At 37.0% G+C, this 18,469-nt stretch overlaps 2 protein-coding genes across 2 annotated transcripts; both read left to right on the top strand.

Annotated features, from left to right (window-relative positions):
* The first annotated feature begins 289 nt into the window (after nucleotides 1-289).
* On the top strand, nucleotides 290-4,754 carry LOC306859565 (uncharacterized protein). Its single transcript, XM_079400644.1, has 5 exons — nucleotides 290-1,125; nucleotides 2,014-2,145; nucleotides 2,382-2,438; nucleotides 2,578-2,730; nucleotides 3,906-4,754. The coding sequence occupies exons 1-5, from the start codon at nucleotides 1,063-1,065 to the stop codon at nucleotides 4,032-4,034; spliced, it is 534 nt and encodes a 177-aa protein (XP_079256770.1). The 5' UTR covers nucleotides 290-1,062; the 3' UTR covers nucleotides 4,035-4,754.
* A 716-nt stretch (nucleotides 4,755-5,470) lies between these two features.
* On the top strand, nucleotides 5,471-18,248 carry edem2 (ER degradation enhancer, mannosidase alpha-like 2). Its single transcript, XM_079400528.1, has 11 exons — nucleotides 5,471-5,775; nucleotides 6,047-6,157; nucleotides 7,370-7,409; nucleotides 7,490-7,595; nucleotides 7,875-8,000; nucleotides 8,402-8,613; nucleotides 12,275-12,416; nucleotides 12,566-12,690; nucleotides 12,847-12,991; nucleotides 16,118-16,239; nucleotides 17,065-18,248. Exons 1-11 carry the CDS (start codon nucleotides 5,669-5,671, stop codon nucleotides 17,518-17,520), a joined length of 1,692 nt encoding a protein of 563 aa, XP_079256654.1. The 5' UTR covers nucleotides 5,471-5,668; the 3' UTR covers nucleotides 17,521-18,248.
* Nucleotides 18,249-18,469: the final 221 nt, after the last annotated feature.

The following is an 18,469-nucleotide window of genomic DNA, read 5'->3' as shown; positions in this document are numbered from 1 at the left end:
TGAATACTCCAGTAAAAAGTCATCTGGTCTGAATCAGGAAAGACAGATCAGTTTGTTCTGTCTTTAAATACTTTGGTGGATTAATGGATTTGGTCACTGGAGGAATTGGAATACTATGGATTATGGATGTGTATTTTGGCCAAAAGTGATGGTTTGGTTATGTCGTAATGGTGTATTTGTTTCTTGCAAACATGCAGCTTTTCACTTCACAAAATGTTAATTGATGGAATGGAGTGGATTGCATGTGATGTTTTTATCAGCGGTTTGGGCTCTCATTCTGACGGCACCCATTCACTGCAGAGGATCCATTGGTGAGCAAGTGATACATTTATCCAAATCTGTTCCGATGAAGAAACAAACTGAAAATTTAGATATCTGAGCTGATGATATATGTGTAAAGTTCAGAAAAAGGAGATTAAGAGTGGACCTGCTGTAGAGGACAGGACCCCTACTTTAGAGGGCCTGGGATGACCCTGCTTACACAAAATTATTTTTCTGCCTATATAAGCACTGGAATTTCCTTTGAAGGAAATCAAATCAAGTGTGAAACATATATGCGGGATGTAGTGATTTTATCAGCTGGACACAAACCACACGGCCACATTGAACTACTCTACGCGTTGAAACCCGACACAAATGTCTGGACGCAATAAAAGATTAAAGGATTTTGTCCACATATAAATCAGTGGAAATAAAGAGGCATTTCCTGATCACAGCCGTGTCCGGTGAAGAATGGAGCTTCAGTGCACCAGTTTTAGAAAGTGATCTCCCACCGAAACCGAAACAAAGCGCAAAGTTGATTGATCGCGGAAGTTTTCTCGACTTGATCAGACTAGAGATCTGGTGAAATCCAAAGCGCGATGCCAGCAGCAGCCCATGACGCCTGAGACGCCTCGCCGCACTTCTCTCGCCAGGGCTGGAATGGACGCGCCTCTGTCCGGAGCACCAGCTCGAACTAGACCTAAAACGCGTATTTAAGGCTGTTGGGGGGTTTCTCTCGCTCGGACCGTTGTTGAAGTTTTCTGTGAGAAACATGTAACAGGCGTTGGACGCCGCTGGACCATGTCCACCTTTCCAAGCCTTGACTGGTGCGCGCCAGAGTCCCTCATCATCCCATGGTCAATGGTAAGATCCCAGTGCATCACTGCGCACTATCCTGCTTCTCTTCTGCGTCTGTGATCAGATAAACGCTTTAACTACATTACAAACAGAGGAAAGTGTAGTTATCAAACTGTAAATTAACCAGGTTAAGTCCAGGAATATTACCAGATAAGCGAACACGTGCATTTAGGTAGCTGAGTGGGACAAACTGCATGCATTTTATTTCATTTTTTTACTTTCATACATTTTACTCTTCTATTATATCAATGCAAAACCTCAAAAAAAAAAAAAACATATTTACCAGGCTATAGTGAGGAAAAGAAGGAATGATAATATGTGCATTTTTCAAACTACTACTTTGGTTTAAAGCCTCAATATTGCTATTATATTACCTATAATTAGAACTATATATTCTATTATTAAATTTAGTCCGTGTTTTGTTCAAAATGGGACTCAGGCTTTCCCTCTTGTCACAAATGAGGCGTGTTTATTATTCTGTGATCAGAATAAGACAATAATAATAATAATAGAGGCTTTAAATGTGGGATTGATTTATTTATGTATCAGAATTATGATATGATATAATATAATAATACAACAGTAATATAATTTATTTTATTGTAGTTGTAGGCCTACGTGTGTGTAATGACGTTTTATCCTGTCATGTGACTTTATAGCAGCCATATAGCAAATGCACTTTGAGTTGTAGTTGACAAGTCTGTATAAAATACGCAAAAACTCTGAATGAATTGTCCTCAATTTTAAGTCGCTTTGTGTCTGCTAAATGACTGAATGTAAATGTATGTGTGTGCATATATATATATATATATATATATATAAGAATAAGGATGAGATGGCATGTTGAAATGTAAAGTGCAGTGTTGTTGATGCAGATGTGTGTGTTGTGTGCAGTGTGTGAACAGGCCTGCTGTCTGTGTGACTGTAATGCTGCTGCTCGCAGCGGCCCACAGTAAACGCGCCTGTGATTATTCTGCAATCATCAGCACCTACAGGGCTCTTATCCTGGTTGAGCTCCAAAACCTGGTGAGTGTCATCTGATAACCTCATTTCAGCTGCTCAAACAGACTATGCAGTCAACTTCTAGTAAATCTGACCTGCTGTCGCTGTTTGATCATCTAACATGTTATATAAGAATTTGTGTTCCTTTTAAAGCATGAAGTAGTTAGGGCGAAGTAAGATTATGTGTCTATGGTCACTAGCTGCCCTCTTCTGGTGATGTGCAGAAGATGTACTGAGTGTTTTGTTTCTGTCTCTGCCAGAATCTGACTGGTTCATTTGACTTATCTAAAGAAAAGGACCACTGTCCGTCTGAGAAGGTACAGCCACCTGTACATGGCTACATGTATGTTTCCTTAACGCAGCGTTTGGTCTTTAAAGTTTTCAGAGACAGTTGCCACTGAGCTTCTTTCTGTTTGGTAGTGTCTTGATCATCGATACAGTGTGTTTTGCTGGTAGGTTCACCGGATCCTGCGATATATTTATAATATGACCCAAATCTTCAGCTGCTTGAGTGACCGGCAGAGACTCCCGCATGCAGATCGCATGACAAAGGTGGTGGAACAAATGGAGCTGCTCATCACGAGAAACTGCCGCAAACCAGAGAGACTGGTAAAATATTGACCTGTCTGTCTGTTTGTTGACTGAACAATCAAAACAATAATTATAAACTGAAATGAACAGGATAAAATGATCTAGAACTTGTTTGTTTGTCTAAATAAAGGTATTTTGAATAACTATATTTATTATTAACTGTATTGATTTATTTATTAAAGTTAATCTGAAATAAACAAAGGATGACATGATTTAGAAATTTATTATTACACATTCAAGATACATTTAATGTGAATATTATAATCTGAAACAAACTGAGGATGACGATCAAGAAATGTATTCATTTATTTATTTGTTGACTGAATAAGCAAAAAAATATTTATTTATTGTTTGTTTTGTTTGTTTGTTGATTGAATAATCAAAATAAATCTTATAATTACAAAATAAAGATTATAAACCGAGGATTACATGATCTTGAAATGGATTTATTTGTTTCTTTGTTTATTAAAAAATCTAATTAAACTAAATAATTATGATCTACAATAAAAATAGGATAACATGATCCAGAAATGTATTTATTTATTTATTTATTTGTGATTGAATTATCAAAATCTATTTATGTTAATTGATTGAATAATCAAAATAAAGTTGAATAATATTGGAATAATTATAATCTGATGTAAACAGAGGATGGCGTGGAATGTATTTAATCAAAATAAAGTTAATCTGAATTATCATAACCTGAAATAAACAGAGGGTAAAATTATCTAGAAATTTAATTTTAAAAAAAATAGGAATTTCAATAAAAAGTTAGTTTTTTAATTTGATTAAATAATCAAAATAAAGTAGTGCAGTCAAACGATTAATCGCATGCAAAATAAAAGTTTTTGTTTACATAATATATGTGTATGTTTACTGTGTTTATTTATTATGTGTATATAAATACACAATCATGCATGTATATATTTAAGAAAAATATGTTATGTTTATATATTAAATATATTTATATATAATATAAATATATAAATGCATATGCATGTAAATATTTTCAAAATATATACTGTATGTGTGTGTATTTATATATACATAATAAATAAACAGTAAACACACATATATTATGTAAACAAAAACTTTTATTTTGCATGCGATTAATCGTTTGACAGCACTGAATTATAACAGTCTGAAATAAAGAGAGGATTTAACATGATGTAGAAATATGTATTATTTTGCAGGCAAGTAGACGGAAAAAAGCATCTTGCAAACGAGGGAAGAAACGAAAAGGAAGACAGCGGCGGAGAATGAAAATGATGGGCATGCTTATAAACTGCTGGCAGAGGCTGCTGAGTGTGACCGCTTCTTAAATTACAGCATACACTGGTCTCAGTTCAGCTCCACTACACATTATTATTTAAAACTATGCACAATAACTTTCCCTTTATCCTTATTTATTCACTTTCACTTTTTAATAAAAAAGAAACACCAGGTGTTTTGTATAATAGCTACTCCTTCAGTGAAATAATAAGATGAGATTGTGTCGAACACATAAGACACTCTATGGTTATACGTTTCTACTTCTGTTTGTATATCTTTTATTTGATAGCACTATATAATTTATGTATAGCAAGTTTAAAGGTCTATTCATGTTAAACAGTTACATGCACACTTAGATGCACATATATACATGGACACTCACATCTTGTGCTGCACATTGAGCCAAAACTACAACTCTAATAATTTAAAGTTGACAACGTTATTCATGTTCTCATTCATTATTGGTTCTAACACTAATAATTGTACAATCACATCATAATTACTCAAAATAAGCTGTTTCAGTAACTTATCTCCTACCTTTTCAGTTGGTTCATCTTTTGAAACGTGTGTTGGGTAGAAGAAGGTACTTATTTGTCTGAATTACTTTGAAGTTTTATTGGATAGTAATAGATGCTGTTTTGGAAACGGTCAGACATCAATTTGCTGCTTTGGTGCTGCTGATTTGTCTTCTTGTGTTGATTCCTTCTATAAGTCCACTTTTTCTGTAGGTAGATTTAAAAAATAAATTAATAAAAACTCTGAAAAGACTCTAACAGTGGCATGTGTCTTTTTCAAACTTTATTTAATTTAATTTAATTTTTATTTAATTTTATGTTGGTTATTCTATTTAATTTTAATTTTATGCTATTTAATTTTTTTTTTTTTCCTTTTGTTATTTTATTTCATTTTGTTATTTCATGTTATGTTGTTTTAGGTTATTTATTTTGTTATTTTATTTCATTTTGTTTTTGTGTTATTTTGTTATTTCATTTCATTTTAGTTTAGTTTATTTTGTTATTTTCATGGTATTATTTTATGTTGTTATTTTATTTCATTTTATGTTATGTTGTTTTATTTTGTTATTTTATTTCATTTTTTTATTTTATTTTATGTTTTTATTTTATTTCATGTCATGTGATGTTATTTTATTATGTTTCATTTTATGTTATATTACATTATGCTTTTATTTTATGCTATTTTATTTCATGTTGAGTTGTTTTGTTATTTTATTTTTATTTTATTTTGTTTCATTTAGTTTTTTAGGTTATTTTATTTCATTTTGTTATTTTTTTATTTTAATTTATGTTTTTATTTTATTTCATGTTATGTTATTTTATTATGTTTCGTTTTATGTTATCTTATTTTATGCTATTTTATTTCATGTTGAGTTGATTTTGTTTCATTTACTTTTTTAGGTAATTTTTTATTTTTTAATTTATTTTATTTTCTATTGTATTTGTTATTTCTTCACAATCGTGTTTTCAGTACCGAGGACTTTTATTTTGTCAATAGCAGTCGGAGGGCTTTTATTTTAAACCCGACAGCGCGAGCTACCTGCACGTCAGCATTCGCTCACGCATGAGCAGTACGAGCACTTCCTATTGTCACTATTTGTAGTATTTGTGCATATCCATGTCGCTTGAAATTATTGTATTGTTTGCCTCTGCTCACACCTCGTTACTTCATGCTTACTTTCCTTTTCTCCGCCGTTTTTTGCGCCACATACCTGTCTCCAATCATCAGTCATGTTAAAGGCAGAGATTTAACTGAGCAGGAAATGTCCCATTACAGGTGAGCTTTCTTCATGACAAGCTAAATTCAGCATTAAATATTCATGTGTAATAAGTAGCTCAGATGATCAGGCTGCCGTATAACGTTAGAGTTAGATATTACAGCTGCTCTAACAAGTATAAAGGCATGTCAGCTTTGCCATATGCTCCTGTGTAAATACAGAAAGCCTGTTCAGTCACCTGTAGCCTATGAGTATAATGCATGATCCTGCTTTGAAGAATATTGATGCTCAGTCCTGTTTAATGCTCGTTTGTTTCATTTGTCTTAACAGGGACAGAATAAAGTCCATGTTTTATCATGCATACAACAGCTACTTGGAAAATGCATATCCCTATGATGAGTTGAGGCCACTGACATGTGATGGGCAGGACACATGGGGCAGGTATGTGCTCAAACTCTTTCTACGCATACCTCTTTTGTAAATGGTCTTCGGCAGATAGTCAAAAACATTCAAACTTGAAAGTCTTCAGATGCATGCACCTGAATAATCGCCACCACCTCTTCATGATATCTTAACTTGTTTAATACCTATATATCATGAAGAGAGGACAGATTATGTATCAAGCATGCAAATCCCAGGACATCTTTACAGCTGAAGCTCCTGCTTTAATCTTACACCTGGAAATGATAGAAAATGCATAAGAACAAATTTTCCTATAGACTTCCCAGGTGAAAAAAGTACACTTCTGTAATGTACTTGAAGTGATTTATTTTTGCACACTAATTTTGTACTTAATATACTAAAAATTATTCTTTAGTACTTCTTAAAATAAGCTTAAGATCATCTAAGTGTACTCAAGTGTGGAGCGCCATGAATATGAACTAAAATACTATCTCTGTAGTAGTAGTCACCGCTTGTAGTACACTTGAGTGTATGAAAGATGCTTCAAGTGTACTACAAGTACACAAATATAAGTATCCTACCTAAAGTAGATCTGTTTTGCACTTCAATATCTTGTTCTGCTGGGTTCCGGGTCTTATTGGTTTATTTAGTTTTAGTCATTTCAAATCTAGGCATGATCAAGTTTTTACACAGGGCTCAAGATTTACACAGAATTATTTATTGATAGGTGAAGATGCACCATAATGCCTTCCTTGTCAGACTTCTTTTGACACATTTTACTGGACTGCAGTTTTTCATGTAAATAGCAACATTTTTATTTGTTTTACAATGTATTTTAAAAAGTATCACCTGAATGGACCTGAATTTTTATTTTTGTATTAATCTTAAATGGTTGATTTATTAATTTTATTTTCATTGTATAACTTTTATTCACTTAGTTCTTCGTCTGAAAAAGGCCTTGCTGCTGACATGACATTAAAAAAATAAATGTTCCACAAGATTAAAATTGCAGTCGGGCTCTTTTGATCGAACTTTGCTGGTGTAAACATTTTTCTTTAACATTCAGTGATGTCTTTGGCCCTAAATACCACTGGGAAAGTTGGTGCAATTGTATTTTTCAGTGGCATTATTCACTTCTGTTTCTTACTGTGGAATTGAACAACTGAGTTTTGTCTGTAATCAATTATCTCTTGTTTTGAAACATCAAATTAGTCATATTCCCTCATTACAACCTCTGTTTGTTTCCTTCAGTTTCTCCCTCACACTCATTGATGCTCTGGACACACTGCTGGTATGACATTTTATTCAGCAAGATTGTTCCATGCCCTGCAGTGTTCAGATGCAGAGAATATTTTTCCTTTCTGATCACAGATATTGGGAAACCACACAGAGTTCCAGCGCGTGGCCACACTGCTCCAGGACACGGTTGATTTCGACACGGATGTAAATGCGTCTGTGTTTGAGACGAATATACGAGGTAAAGTCACCAGCCTTCTTGGATGAATATCACAAAGCTTTATTTCAAAATATTTAGAAAAATTGTGTGCATATAAATGCTTTTAATAAATAATTATTTTTGCATTACTGTTAAATATGATAATGTGCATTATTGTCATGCAAAACAGAATATCTTACGTTTTTCTTTTCATTTTGGGTAAACTGGGTAAACTTGCTTATCCTGTAGTACTGGTCTGTAGTCGCTGACGTTCAAGCAGTTTGACCAGTGCATGTGTTGATGTTCTGGTCTCCTCTGCAGTGGTCGGTGGGCTCCTCTCGGCTCATCTGCTCTCCAAGCGTGGCGGGATGGAGGTTGAGGAGGGCTGGCCCTGCTCCGGACCCCTCCTGCGCATGGCAGAGGACGCTGCCCGCAAACTGCTGCCTGGTGAGGGAGCTAACATATGCTTCAAACCATAATTATAAGTAATAGGGCAATTACATCGCTGTCTGAAATGTTTTCACACCACAGAAGAACCATTTTTGGTTCCCCAAAGAAAGTTTTTGGTAAAATTTAAAAGAAGCTTTTTTTCTTGGTGTGAAGAATATTTAAATAACCTGAAGAAGCTTTTTCCACTATAAAGAATTTTTTGTGCAATTGAAAGATTCCATGAATGTTAAAGGTTTTTCATGTTGCTATAGATGCCAATAAAGACTCTTTATTTTTACAAGTGTATGGTTTCTGATACACCAATGCTAATCTGGCATGCTGTATAGGAAGGATAGTATGTATATTGGGATTCAGAAATCGATCATGATAACTGAATAATGCTGTCAGCCTCTTCTCAGCTTTCCAGACCCCCACAGGGATGCCATATGGCACGGTGAACCTGCTGAGGGGGGTGAACCCCACCGAGACCCCGGTCACCTGCACTGCTGGAGTGGGCACCTTCATCCTGGAGTTCTCCACCCTCAGCCGACTGACTGGAGACCCTGTGTTTGAGAACGTGGCTCGCAAAGCTCTCAGGGCCTTATGGAGAACACGCTCAGATATCGGCCTGGTAAAATCTTTTGATCTGGATGAAGCTGTTTGTAGGACAATCATGAAACCAGAGTGCAGAATTCTTTGGTTTTAACTCCACATTATGCAATATTATAGGAATAGTTCACCCAAAAATGAAAATTTGCTGAATATGTACTCACCCTCAAGCCATCCAGATGTAGATGAGCTTGTTTCTTCATCACAACAGTTTTGGAAAAATTTAGCATTACATCACTTGCTCACCAATGGATCATCTGCAGTGAATGGGTGCCGTCAGAAACAAATCCATCATTAAAGCATTTTAACTTGTGCTTTCTTTAGTGAAAAAGTCCATACCCTGTTGTCTTCTCACAAAATCCGCCAACATGTTTATTTAGGACTGTTTTCACTTGTAAACAGTGCTTGATCTGTGCATATTTCTCTCCTGATTCAGACGAGTATACTTTTTCCACTTTATTCTAGGTAGATGACTTGTATATCAACCAGAACCATTTGTTTTGAGTTAAAAACGTTTTAATGTAGGATTTGTTTTTTTTACAAACATGCAGCTTTTCACTTCACCAGATGCTAATTGGTGGTCTGGAGGGGTGCGGATTATTGTGATGTCTTTTATCAGAACCACGCTTCAGGATGCGCAGATGGGGGAAGTGAAGCCGGCACGCTTGTGACGCTCAGACCTGAATGCCGTTGCCTAGCATCCATCTGGCTAATCTCCGCTCTCTACCCAACAAAACGGACAAACTCCTTCTGCTTTCCCGGTTTAACAAGGACTTTTCAAACTCTGCTGCTCTGTGTTTTACGGAAACGTGGCTGAATGACCCCATTCCAGACAGCGCGTTACATCTGCCTAATTTCACGCTGATCAGAGCAGATCACGACGCGGAATCAACGAGGAAATCGCGTGGCGGCGGGACATGCTTTTACATCAGTGAGAGGTGGTGTACAGATGTAACTGTGTTAAAGAAGATGTGCTGCTCAGATCTAGAAACGTTTTTCAACTGTAAGCCTTTCTATTCGCCGCGGGAGTTCTGCTCGTTCATTCTCGTGAGTGTCTACATTCCACCGCAAGCACAGCTTTACAGAAACTCGTTGATCTGATCACAGAGAATGAACAACAACACCCGGACTCTGTTTTAATCATTCTCGGGGACTTTAATAAAGCAAATCTCTCCCGCGAACTTCCAAAATACAGACAGCATGTTACATGTCCCACCAGAGACAGTAATATACTGGATCACTGTTACACAACGATAAAGGACGCATATCACTGTCTCTTGAGCATCTTTAGGACTCTCTGATCACTGTTTGGTTCATCTTATTCCGACCTCCAGGCAGAATTTTAAATCTGTTAAACCTGTATTAAGAAATGTAAAAAGATGAACTAATGAGACAGAGCGGGTTTTACAAGCCTGTCTCGACCTCACTGATTGGAGTGTTTTTGAAGCTGCTGATGATCTGGACGAGTTCACAGAGACTGTAACATCATATCAGTTTCTGTGAGGATATGTGTATTCCTACCTGGCCCCCATCTTCACACACATCTTCAACAGATCACTGGAGCTGTGTGAAGTCCCCTCATTCTTCAAACGCTCTACCATAATCCCCGTCCCAAAGAAACCCAAGATTACAGGATTTAACGACTACAGACCTGTGGCTCTAACATCTGTGGTCATGAAGTCATTTGAAAAAGTGGTTTTGGCTTATCTGAAGGACATCACTGGACCCTTACTGGACCCCCTGCAGTTTTCCTACAGAGCAAACAGGTGTGTGGATGATGCAGTCAACATGGGATCGGCACACAACACACTAAAGCACTGTGAGAGCGATCCAAAAGCAGAGCTGTCTCCCGCATGCCTCGCACCGACCGATCCGCACAGCGCCGATCCATCCTGAACAAGCCTAAACAAACTATCAACAATGGCGGACATTGTGTTGCTATTGACGTTCATGGCTTTGCAAACCTACATCGCATCCAAACATGGCAAATCCAACGCATTTGTGTTTAGCTGCTATTTCAAATATGGCGGTCCAAAGTTTCTGTTCGTCTTGTTGGTCACGGTAACCACGTCCCCAGCCCCTAACGCAAACGGTTCTTCCTTCTAGCCCAGCAATGTTTTGGTGCTACTTACGAACTGCTTTTCCTAGTTCACAGCTGGTGCTTTGGGTGTCGAAAGACAAAGAACTGGTTTGAAACTAGGCGCTGGCTCTGAACCAGCACTGGAACTGCCTTGGTGGAAAAGGGGTATGTGAGGATCCTGTTTGTGGACTTCAACTCGGCCTTTAACACTATCATTCCAGACCTCCTCCTGCCCAAACGAACTCAGCTCTCCGTCCCCACCTCCGTCTGTCAGTGGATCAACAGCTTCCTGACAGACAGGCAGCAGCTAGTAAAGCTTGGTAAATTCTCATCCAGCACCCGCACCATCAGCACTGGAGCTCCATCCAGATCCAGAAGATCCATTGGTGAGCAAGTGATGTAACATTAAATTTCTCCAAATCTGTTCCCATGAAGAAACAAACTCATCTACATCTTCAGTGTCCTCCTGATAACAAGTGCATTTTTCAGCTAATTTTCATTTTTGGGCAAACTATTTCTTTAATGCAATATGCTTTAACATGTTACTTGTACTGTGATGCACAGTATATGAATGTTAATTGTCCTGAATGACCTGCCTGTACCCAGCAGTCCTACTGACCGCAGCCGTTTAGTAGTAGTTAAACCACTCAGGAATGTTTCTTCTGAAAAACTTTGACCAAATGCCTCTAATAACATTAATAAGTATGCTTTAGCTGGTGCTTTCTTACCACAGCATTAATCGCTTTAACAGCAATTACTAAAACAAGATGATTGAAAAGCAAAATCTGTTTATGTTTGTCTGTTGTATACAGCCAATTATCCTGAGTTCATAGAAAACAGATTATTATTATGGAGTCTCTACGCCATAACGCTTATAAAAATACTAATCTGATTAACACTTAGCATTTTGCTATGTAGCATATCTGGACATATTTGCAAATTGATTAAATAGGGTCATATACATGTTTTGCACCAAAATATGCTAATTTTAAAAACATTTTTTTGTGACCCCTTTCTGCTTTTTGATCCATGGAATTAAATCGGGCTTTAGGATCACAATGTAAACCCTCTTTGCATGTGGAAAGAGTAGCAATGCTCACACACTTGCAAATTTTATGTATATATATATATATATATATATATATATATATATATATATATAGTCTGGATAAGAAAGATATTTGCTCCTATTCTTTTTTTTTTTTAAATATACAGTTGAGTTTCTAAAAACAAATTGATCATACAGAGTGTTTTTCATGCCATTTGGAGCAGGCATCCAAAAGTTAGGAGATAATTTAGTGATCATTTAAAATCATGTAAAATAATGGGTGAAAAATGTAATCCTGCATTTTAGCATTGCAGTTTTAATAATAATAACTTGTCTGTGTTTGATGGTAATTGATTTGTATGAGCTACAGCATATAGCTACAATATTTCAGCAATTATTTGGCAGCATACATATAATATAATATAATATATGTTAACAGTTGGAGTTTAAAACAATTTATTAGATGTCAAATATGGAATAAAAAAGATAGAATTGTGAAATGATAAATCTGGCATTCAGTGTTCATGTTTTCACATAACCTTCTCATTTTTTCAGGTGGGCAACCATATAGATGTCATAACCTCTAAGTGGGTGGCTCAGGATGCAGGGATCGGGGCGGGAGTGGACTCATACTTCGAGTATCTGGTAAAGGGGGCCATCATGCTGCAAGATGAGGAGCTGCTGGCAATGTTTCACGGTAAACACAGACATTATCAGTAAAGCAATAGCTGCTGCTGTGTTACAGTTGCTGTTAGTTTTGATAAGAATAGCTAATCATAATTGCTGTTTATCTTTCTTTATCTTGCCTGCGTGAAAGCATTATCAACTTTCAAATGTGTGTTGCAGAATTTGATAAGTCCATAAAGAACTACACTAAGTTTGATGATTGGTATCTGTGGGTACAGATGCATAAGGGAACAGTATCAATGCCTGTGTTTCAGTCTCTGGAGGCGTTCTGGCCTGGACTGCAGGTGAGGAAGCAGATCTGTCACCAAACTCTAGTCCAGTGTGTCACAAGACAAAGGGAAAGCACCAGTTTGACTAGTTTTAAGTCTTTGTTATCTATATACTGCATGCATCTGAGAGTAGAGTTCTGTTGCAGCTTGTAATGTACATGTGTTTATCAGAGTTTGATAGGTGATATTTCCAGTGCCACAAAGACCTTCCATAACTACTACAGTGTGTGGCGTCAGTTTGGAGGACTCCCGGAGTTCTACAGCATTCCTCAAGGTTACACAGTGGACAAACGAGAGGGGTACCCTCTGCGCCCAGGTATCTATAAAACACATTGATTTAGAGCCTTATAACACATTTGGGTCATTCCTAAGATTTCTAAAAACACATAGCTTTTAGTATGGGAACCAAACTTTGAAAATGAAGACAAAATGCATATCATTTAATTTTAATTTTGTGAGAGATGTGTGTGTGTGTGTGTGTGTATATATTTATGTGTGTGTGTGTGTATGTGTGTGTGTATATACACTGAACAAAATTATAAACGCAACACTTTTGTTTTTGCCCCCATTTTTCATGAGCTGAATTCAAAGATGTAAGACTATTTCTATGTACACAAAAGGCCTATTTCTCTCAAATATTGTTCACAAATCTGTCTAAATCTGTGTTAGTGAGCACTTCTCCTTTGCCGAGATAATCCACCTCACAGGTGTGGCATATCAAGATGCTGATTAGACAGCATGATTATTGCACAGGTGTGCCTTAGGCTGGCCACAAAATGCCACTCTAAAATGTGCAGTTTTACTTATTGGGGGGGTCCGGGGGGGGTCCAAAAACCAGTCAGTATCTGGTGTGACAACCATTTGCCATCTACTTCGCATAGAGTTGATCAGGTTGTTGATTGTGGCCTGCAAAGTTGCTGGATATTGGCAGGAACTGGAACACGCTGTCATATACGTCGATCCAGAGCATCCCAAACATGGTCAATGGGGGACATGTCCGGTGAGTATGCTGGCCATGCAAGAACTGGGATGTTTTCAGCTTCCAGGAATTGTGTACAGATCCTTGCAACATGGGGCCGTGCATTATCATGCTGCAACATGAGGTGATGGTCGTGGATGAATGGCACAACAATGGGCCTCAGCCCTAGCCCGGCCCACGTCCGACAGCTTATCAGAATTACCGGCCCGAGCCCGTCTTTTTTTCCCCCTTCTCCTAAAACAGTTTATACTACTGTTTCGGCTATTAAAATAGTTCAGTTTTGTGTAATGGCAAAATTATTATATTTCGTTTAGTTTTTTTAAGTTAATTTAGAAAAACGTTTGGAGCATTTTTGTTTGTTAAATAGCCTATACGTTTTTTTTTTTTTAAAGTAACGACCAAGCAGCCAGCGGCATGAGCGGATCATAGCCTATGTTTGATAAATTTAGCCTTCTCATATCATCACGACTTGCCTAAAATAAAATCTATAGATATACTAAAACAGTTCAAGCATATAACAATGTTTAAACGTTAAACCTGCGCTATAATAATAATGTGCGCTATATCTAAGTTTGTGCGGAGAGTGGAAGCTAAAGCGCGCTCTGCAGGACATGGAGGCACCAGCAAACACTTGGCCTACACCGTCAATAGCCTACACCGTCATTTATTTTTTTTTTTTGATAAAGGTAAGAGTACACTGTAAAAAGTGATAAGTTAACTTAAAAAAATTGAGGAAACCTCTTGCCTTAATTTTTTTAAGTAAATAATAATTTTTTAAAAGTTAAGTGAACTTGACAATTCACTTAACGTATTTTTTATTATTATTATTTACTTAATCATTTTAAGGCAAGGGGTTTCCTCAATTTTTTAAAGTTGTCAACTTATCACTTTTTACAGTATAATACATCATTTGGACCTGTAAAGGATCTACTTGTATTTGTGTGCACTCACAATACCAACAAAAGGTAGTTCTTTTATAAAACAAAGAAAACAAACATGATGTGCTTTCTGCCGTCTCGTCTTGAACAGGAGAACTTCACAAAAATGAACCGAAGCTGAGCGAATACATGCCTCACAGACATGATAAATATATCTATAGAAAGCTTTAAATGATCACGTAACGAAATAAAACAATCAAAAACAAAAAATATTTTATTATATCTTAAATCTTAATCATAATCAATAAAGATGCATTTCTCGCTAAAGGCCGAAATGCAGGCCTCTAATGCCAATTGCATGCTCCCTCAAAACTTGCCACATCTGTGGCATTGTGCTGTGTGATAAAACTGCACATTTTAGAGCGGCCTTTTATTGTGGCCATCCTAAGGCACACCTGTGCAATAATCATGCTGTCTAATCAGCTTCTTGATAAGCCACACCTGTGAGGTGGATGGATTATCTCAGCAAAGGAGAAGTGTTCACTAACACAGATTTAGACAGATTTGTGAACAATATTTGAGAGAAATAGGCCTTTTGTGTACATAGAAAAAGTCTTAGATCTTTGAGTTCAGCTCATGAAAAATCGGGGCAAAAACAAAAGTGTTGCGTTTATCATTTTGTTCAGTGTGTGCATATTTAAATAAAACTTCTCACATAATATTACAAATGTTTTCTTGCATCACACTTGTTTTGCTGTAGTTCATGTATAATTTTGCACTTCAAAAATGGCTTTTTAGTAAAAAAAATTTTGTGTGGTGTAGTAATGCTACATTTTTTCTCTCATTAATGAAGTCATTCATCAGAAACAATGTGTTTTTGTTATTATGTAAAATGTTATTATGCTACATATTTTATGTAATATATGACTTTATAAGCTTATGTTGTCAAAACTGACCCCAAAAATATTTTTTATGCATTATAAGGGTTAATATTGCTTTAGGGCTGGCATGATACACTACACAGCATTTGCCCAGATTTTTGCACTGAATTACACACTGGATGAGCCGAAAAGCAGAACCAGTCTGCAGATTTGAGTTGACAGATTTACAAAAAATCGCGTAGAGTGCATTGGACACAGATTTTTTTTTAACGTCAAGAGTATAAACATCAGATTATGAGTTGTTTATGTATGATGCCCTGTCTTCATAACTATTTACAAAGTTGTCAAATATATGATGCTTACTGTTAAAAATCTGTTCTGATTTTCTGAGTTTTCCAGCTGTCAGCAAGCATTACTGTTACTATTGCTCATTCCATTTAGAAAACAACCCTTTAAAACACCACAGCAACCCAAACAGCCATGGGGAAAACTCTGGCAATGCTCTAACAACCCCTCATAACACCTTAGCAAACACTTGGCAAATAATGGGCATGTGGGCAGCAAATTTCAAATGGGCACCATCACATTTTTATTTTGTAATGTAAAATCTGTTTTGTTTGGGGGTTTTTTGGCTGCAAAGTTGTTTGATTTATATGAATGAATGAAACTGAAGTAACCCCTCTGTGTGTGTTTGTGTTGTACAGAGTTGATCGAGAGCGCCATGTATCTGTATAAGGCCACCGGTGACCCTACATTCATGCAGCTTGGCCGGGATGCAATCGAGTCGATTGACAAAATCAGCCGGGTGAACTGTGGCTTTGCCACTGTGAGTGTCTCAGAGTTACATTTCAAAACGAGTCTTAAAATAATATTGAGGCTAAAACAACACAGTCCCTAAACATTGTAATATTGATGTTGTTTTGATCTTGTTTTTTTTTTTTTTAAAGAATAGGTTTCATAAATTTGGACTGTTTTTGAGCAGTCATGATTATTAAGTTCAAGGAATATTTCCTGATTTGAGTGAATTTAAAGGAATAGTTCACCTAAAATTGAAAATTTACTGAAAACTATTCTCTCTCAGGCCATCCAAGATGTCGATGAGTTTCATGTGAATGAATTTGGAGAAATTTAACATTATATCACTTGCTCACCAATGGATGCTCTGCAGTGAATGGGTGCCGCCAGAATGAGAGTCCAAACAGCTGATACAAACATCACAGTAATCCACAAGTAATCCACACCACTCCAGTCCATCAAGTAACATCTTGAGAACAAATTCATCATTAAGACTGAAGTGGTGTGGATTATTGTGATGTTTTTATCAGCTGTTTGGACTCTCATTCTGGCGGCACCCATTCACTGCACAGGACCCATTGGTGAGCAAGTGATGTAATGCTGCATTTCTCCAAATCCAAATTTTTTAATGAATAAAAAAAGAAATAACATGGCAACATGCGAAACTTTGAAATGTTTGCATATTCAGTCAATAATGAAAAAGTTATTCATCAGAAACAATGCTACGACTTTATAAGCTTGATACACTGTGAGTGTCTCAGGGTTACGTTTCAAAATGCATCTGAAAACTTGAGTGATATTAAGGCAGAAACCAGCACAGTCCCTAAACATACTCCTCTTTTTGTTTCTGCCAAAGGTGAAGGATGTAAGGGACCACAAGTTGGACAATCGCATGGAGTCCTTCTTCTTGGCCGAGACCATTAAATACCTCTACCTCCTCTTCGATCCTGAAAACTTCCTTCATAACACGGGCACAGAGTTCGAGCTGGGCGGCCTGCAGGGCGACTGTATACTCGGCGCGGGCGGCTACGTGTTTAACACAGAGGCTCATCCGCTCGACCCCGCCGCGCTCCACTGCTGCAGCCGATACCAGGACGAGCGCAGGGAACTACAGGACATACTCATCAGTGTCTCAGAACCACTCAGGCCTGCAACGGGCCAATCGGAGGAGACGCCCGGTGCCGGAGGCTCACAAGAGAGCATTGCACTGAAGCCGGGAGAGAGGAGGAAAGCTCGGGTGCTCTCCTGTCCCACACAGCCCTTCAGTGCCAAACTGGCTGTCATGGGTCAAGTCTTCTCTGACAACTCTTGAACAGACTTTCTCACTGTCAACAGTGTGTAAAGATGTAGATTATGTTTGTAATTTAACTTTGGAGAGATTAAATGTTTTCTAAATATGTGTGGATTTTTTTCCACTCTTTTTATTAAAAAAGTTTTAGATGGCAAAAGTGTTGGCGTTCAGTACGATCATTTTATCAAGTGTTTTCATTATGGATTCAGAATGAGGTAAGTGTTTTATAAACACATATCCCCTCATGCAAACAATGAAGGGAATAAAGAATAAAAATGATCCGCTTAATAGGCCACACAAGACCAAACAGCGCTGCTTAACTGAGATTTTAATACTAATTCTACTGTGTCATGCTAATCAGTCTGGCGTTAAGTCTAAAAAGCGTATTTTCTCTTCACGTGAGAAAGCAAATGAGAGCCAGAGAATAAAAGTTTGTATGAACGTGCCCTCAAACTCTTGCCCATTTTGTATGCCAGCATAAAGTGAGAATGGCACGACTGTAGCTCTGGACAAAGCCTCTATTCTTTTGGGCTGGGATTAGCGGATTCATAGCTGCTTTAACTTCCTTTGAGGCAAATAAACAAATTGACCTGGGTTATTAACAATTTCACAGTACACATTATCTTAGCAGCTCTAATGTCTCAGGTATTTCCAGATGATTATGAGTTATTCAATAGCATGTTCTGCTGTTGTGACTCTTGATTGGTGTTACGGGTCAAATAAAGCAGCTTTGTGTGGCTTGAAGTCTCTCCTGCTCACCAAGGCTGTATTTATTTAGTCAAAAATACTGTAAAAACAGAAATATTGTCAAATATTTGACTGTTTTTTGTTTGTATAATTTGTCAAATGTAATTTATTCCTGTGATGCAAAGATGACTTTTCAGTGTCACATGATCCTTCAGAAATTGCTGCTCAAGAAACATTTCTTATTATCATTGTTACATTTATCATTAATACATTTTGATGAATA

This window comes from Barbus barbus, assembly GCF_936440315.1.
Source record: "Barbus barbus genome assembly, chromosome: 40".
NCBI lineage: Eukaryota > Metazoa > Chordata > Actinopteri > Cypriniformes > Cyprinidae > Barbus > Barbus barbus.
This window is presented reverse-complemented; position numbering and strand designations above follow the sequence as displayed.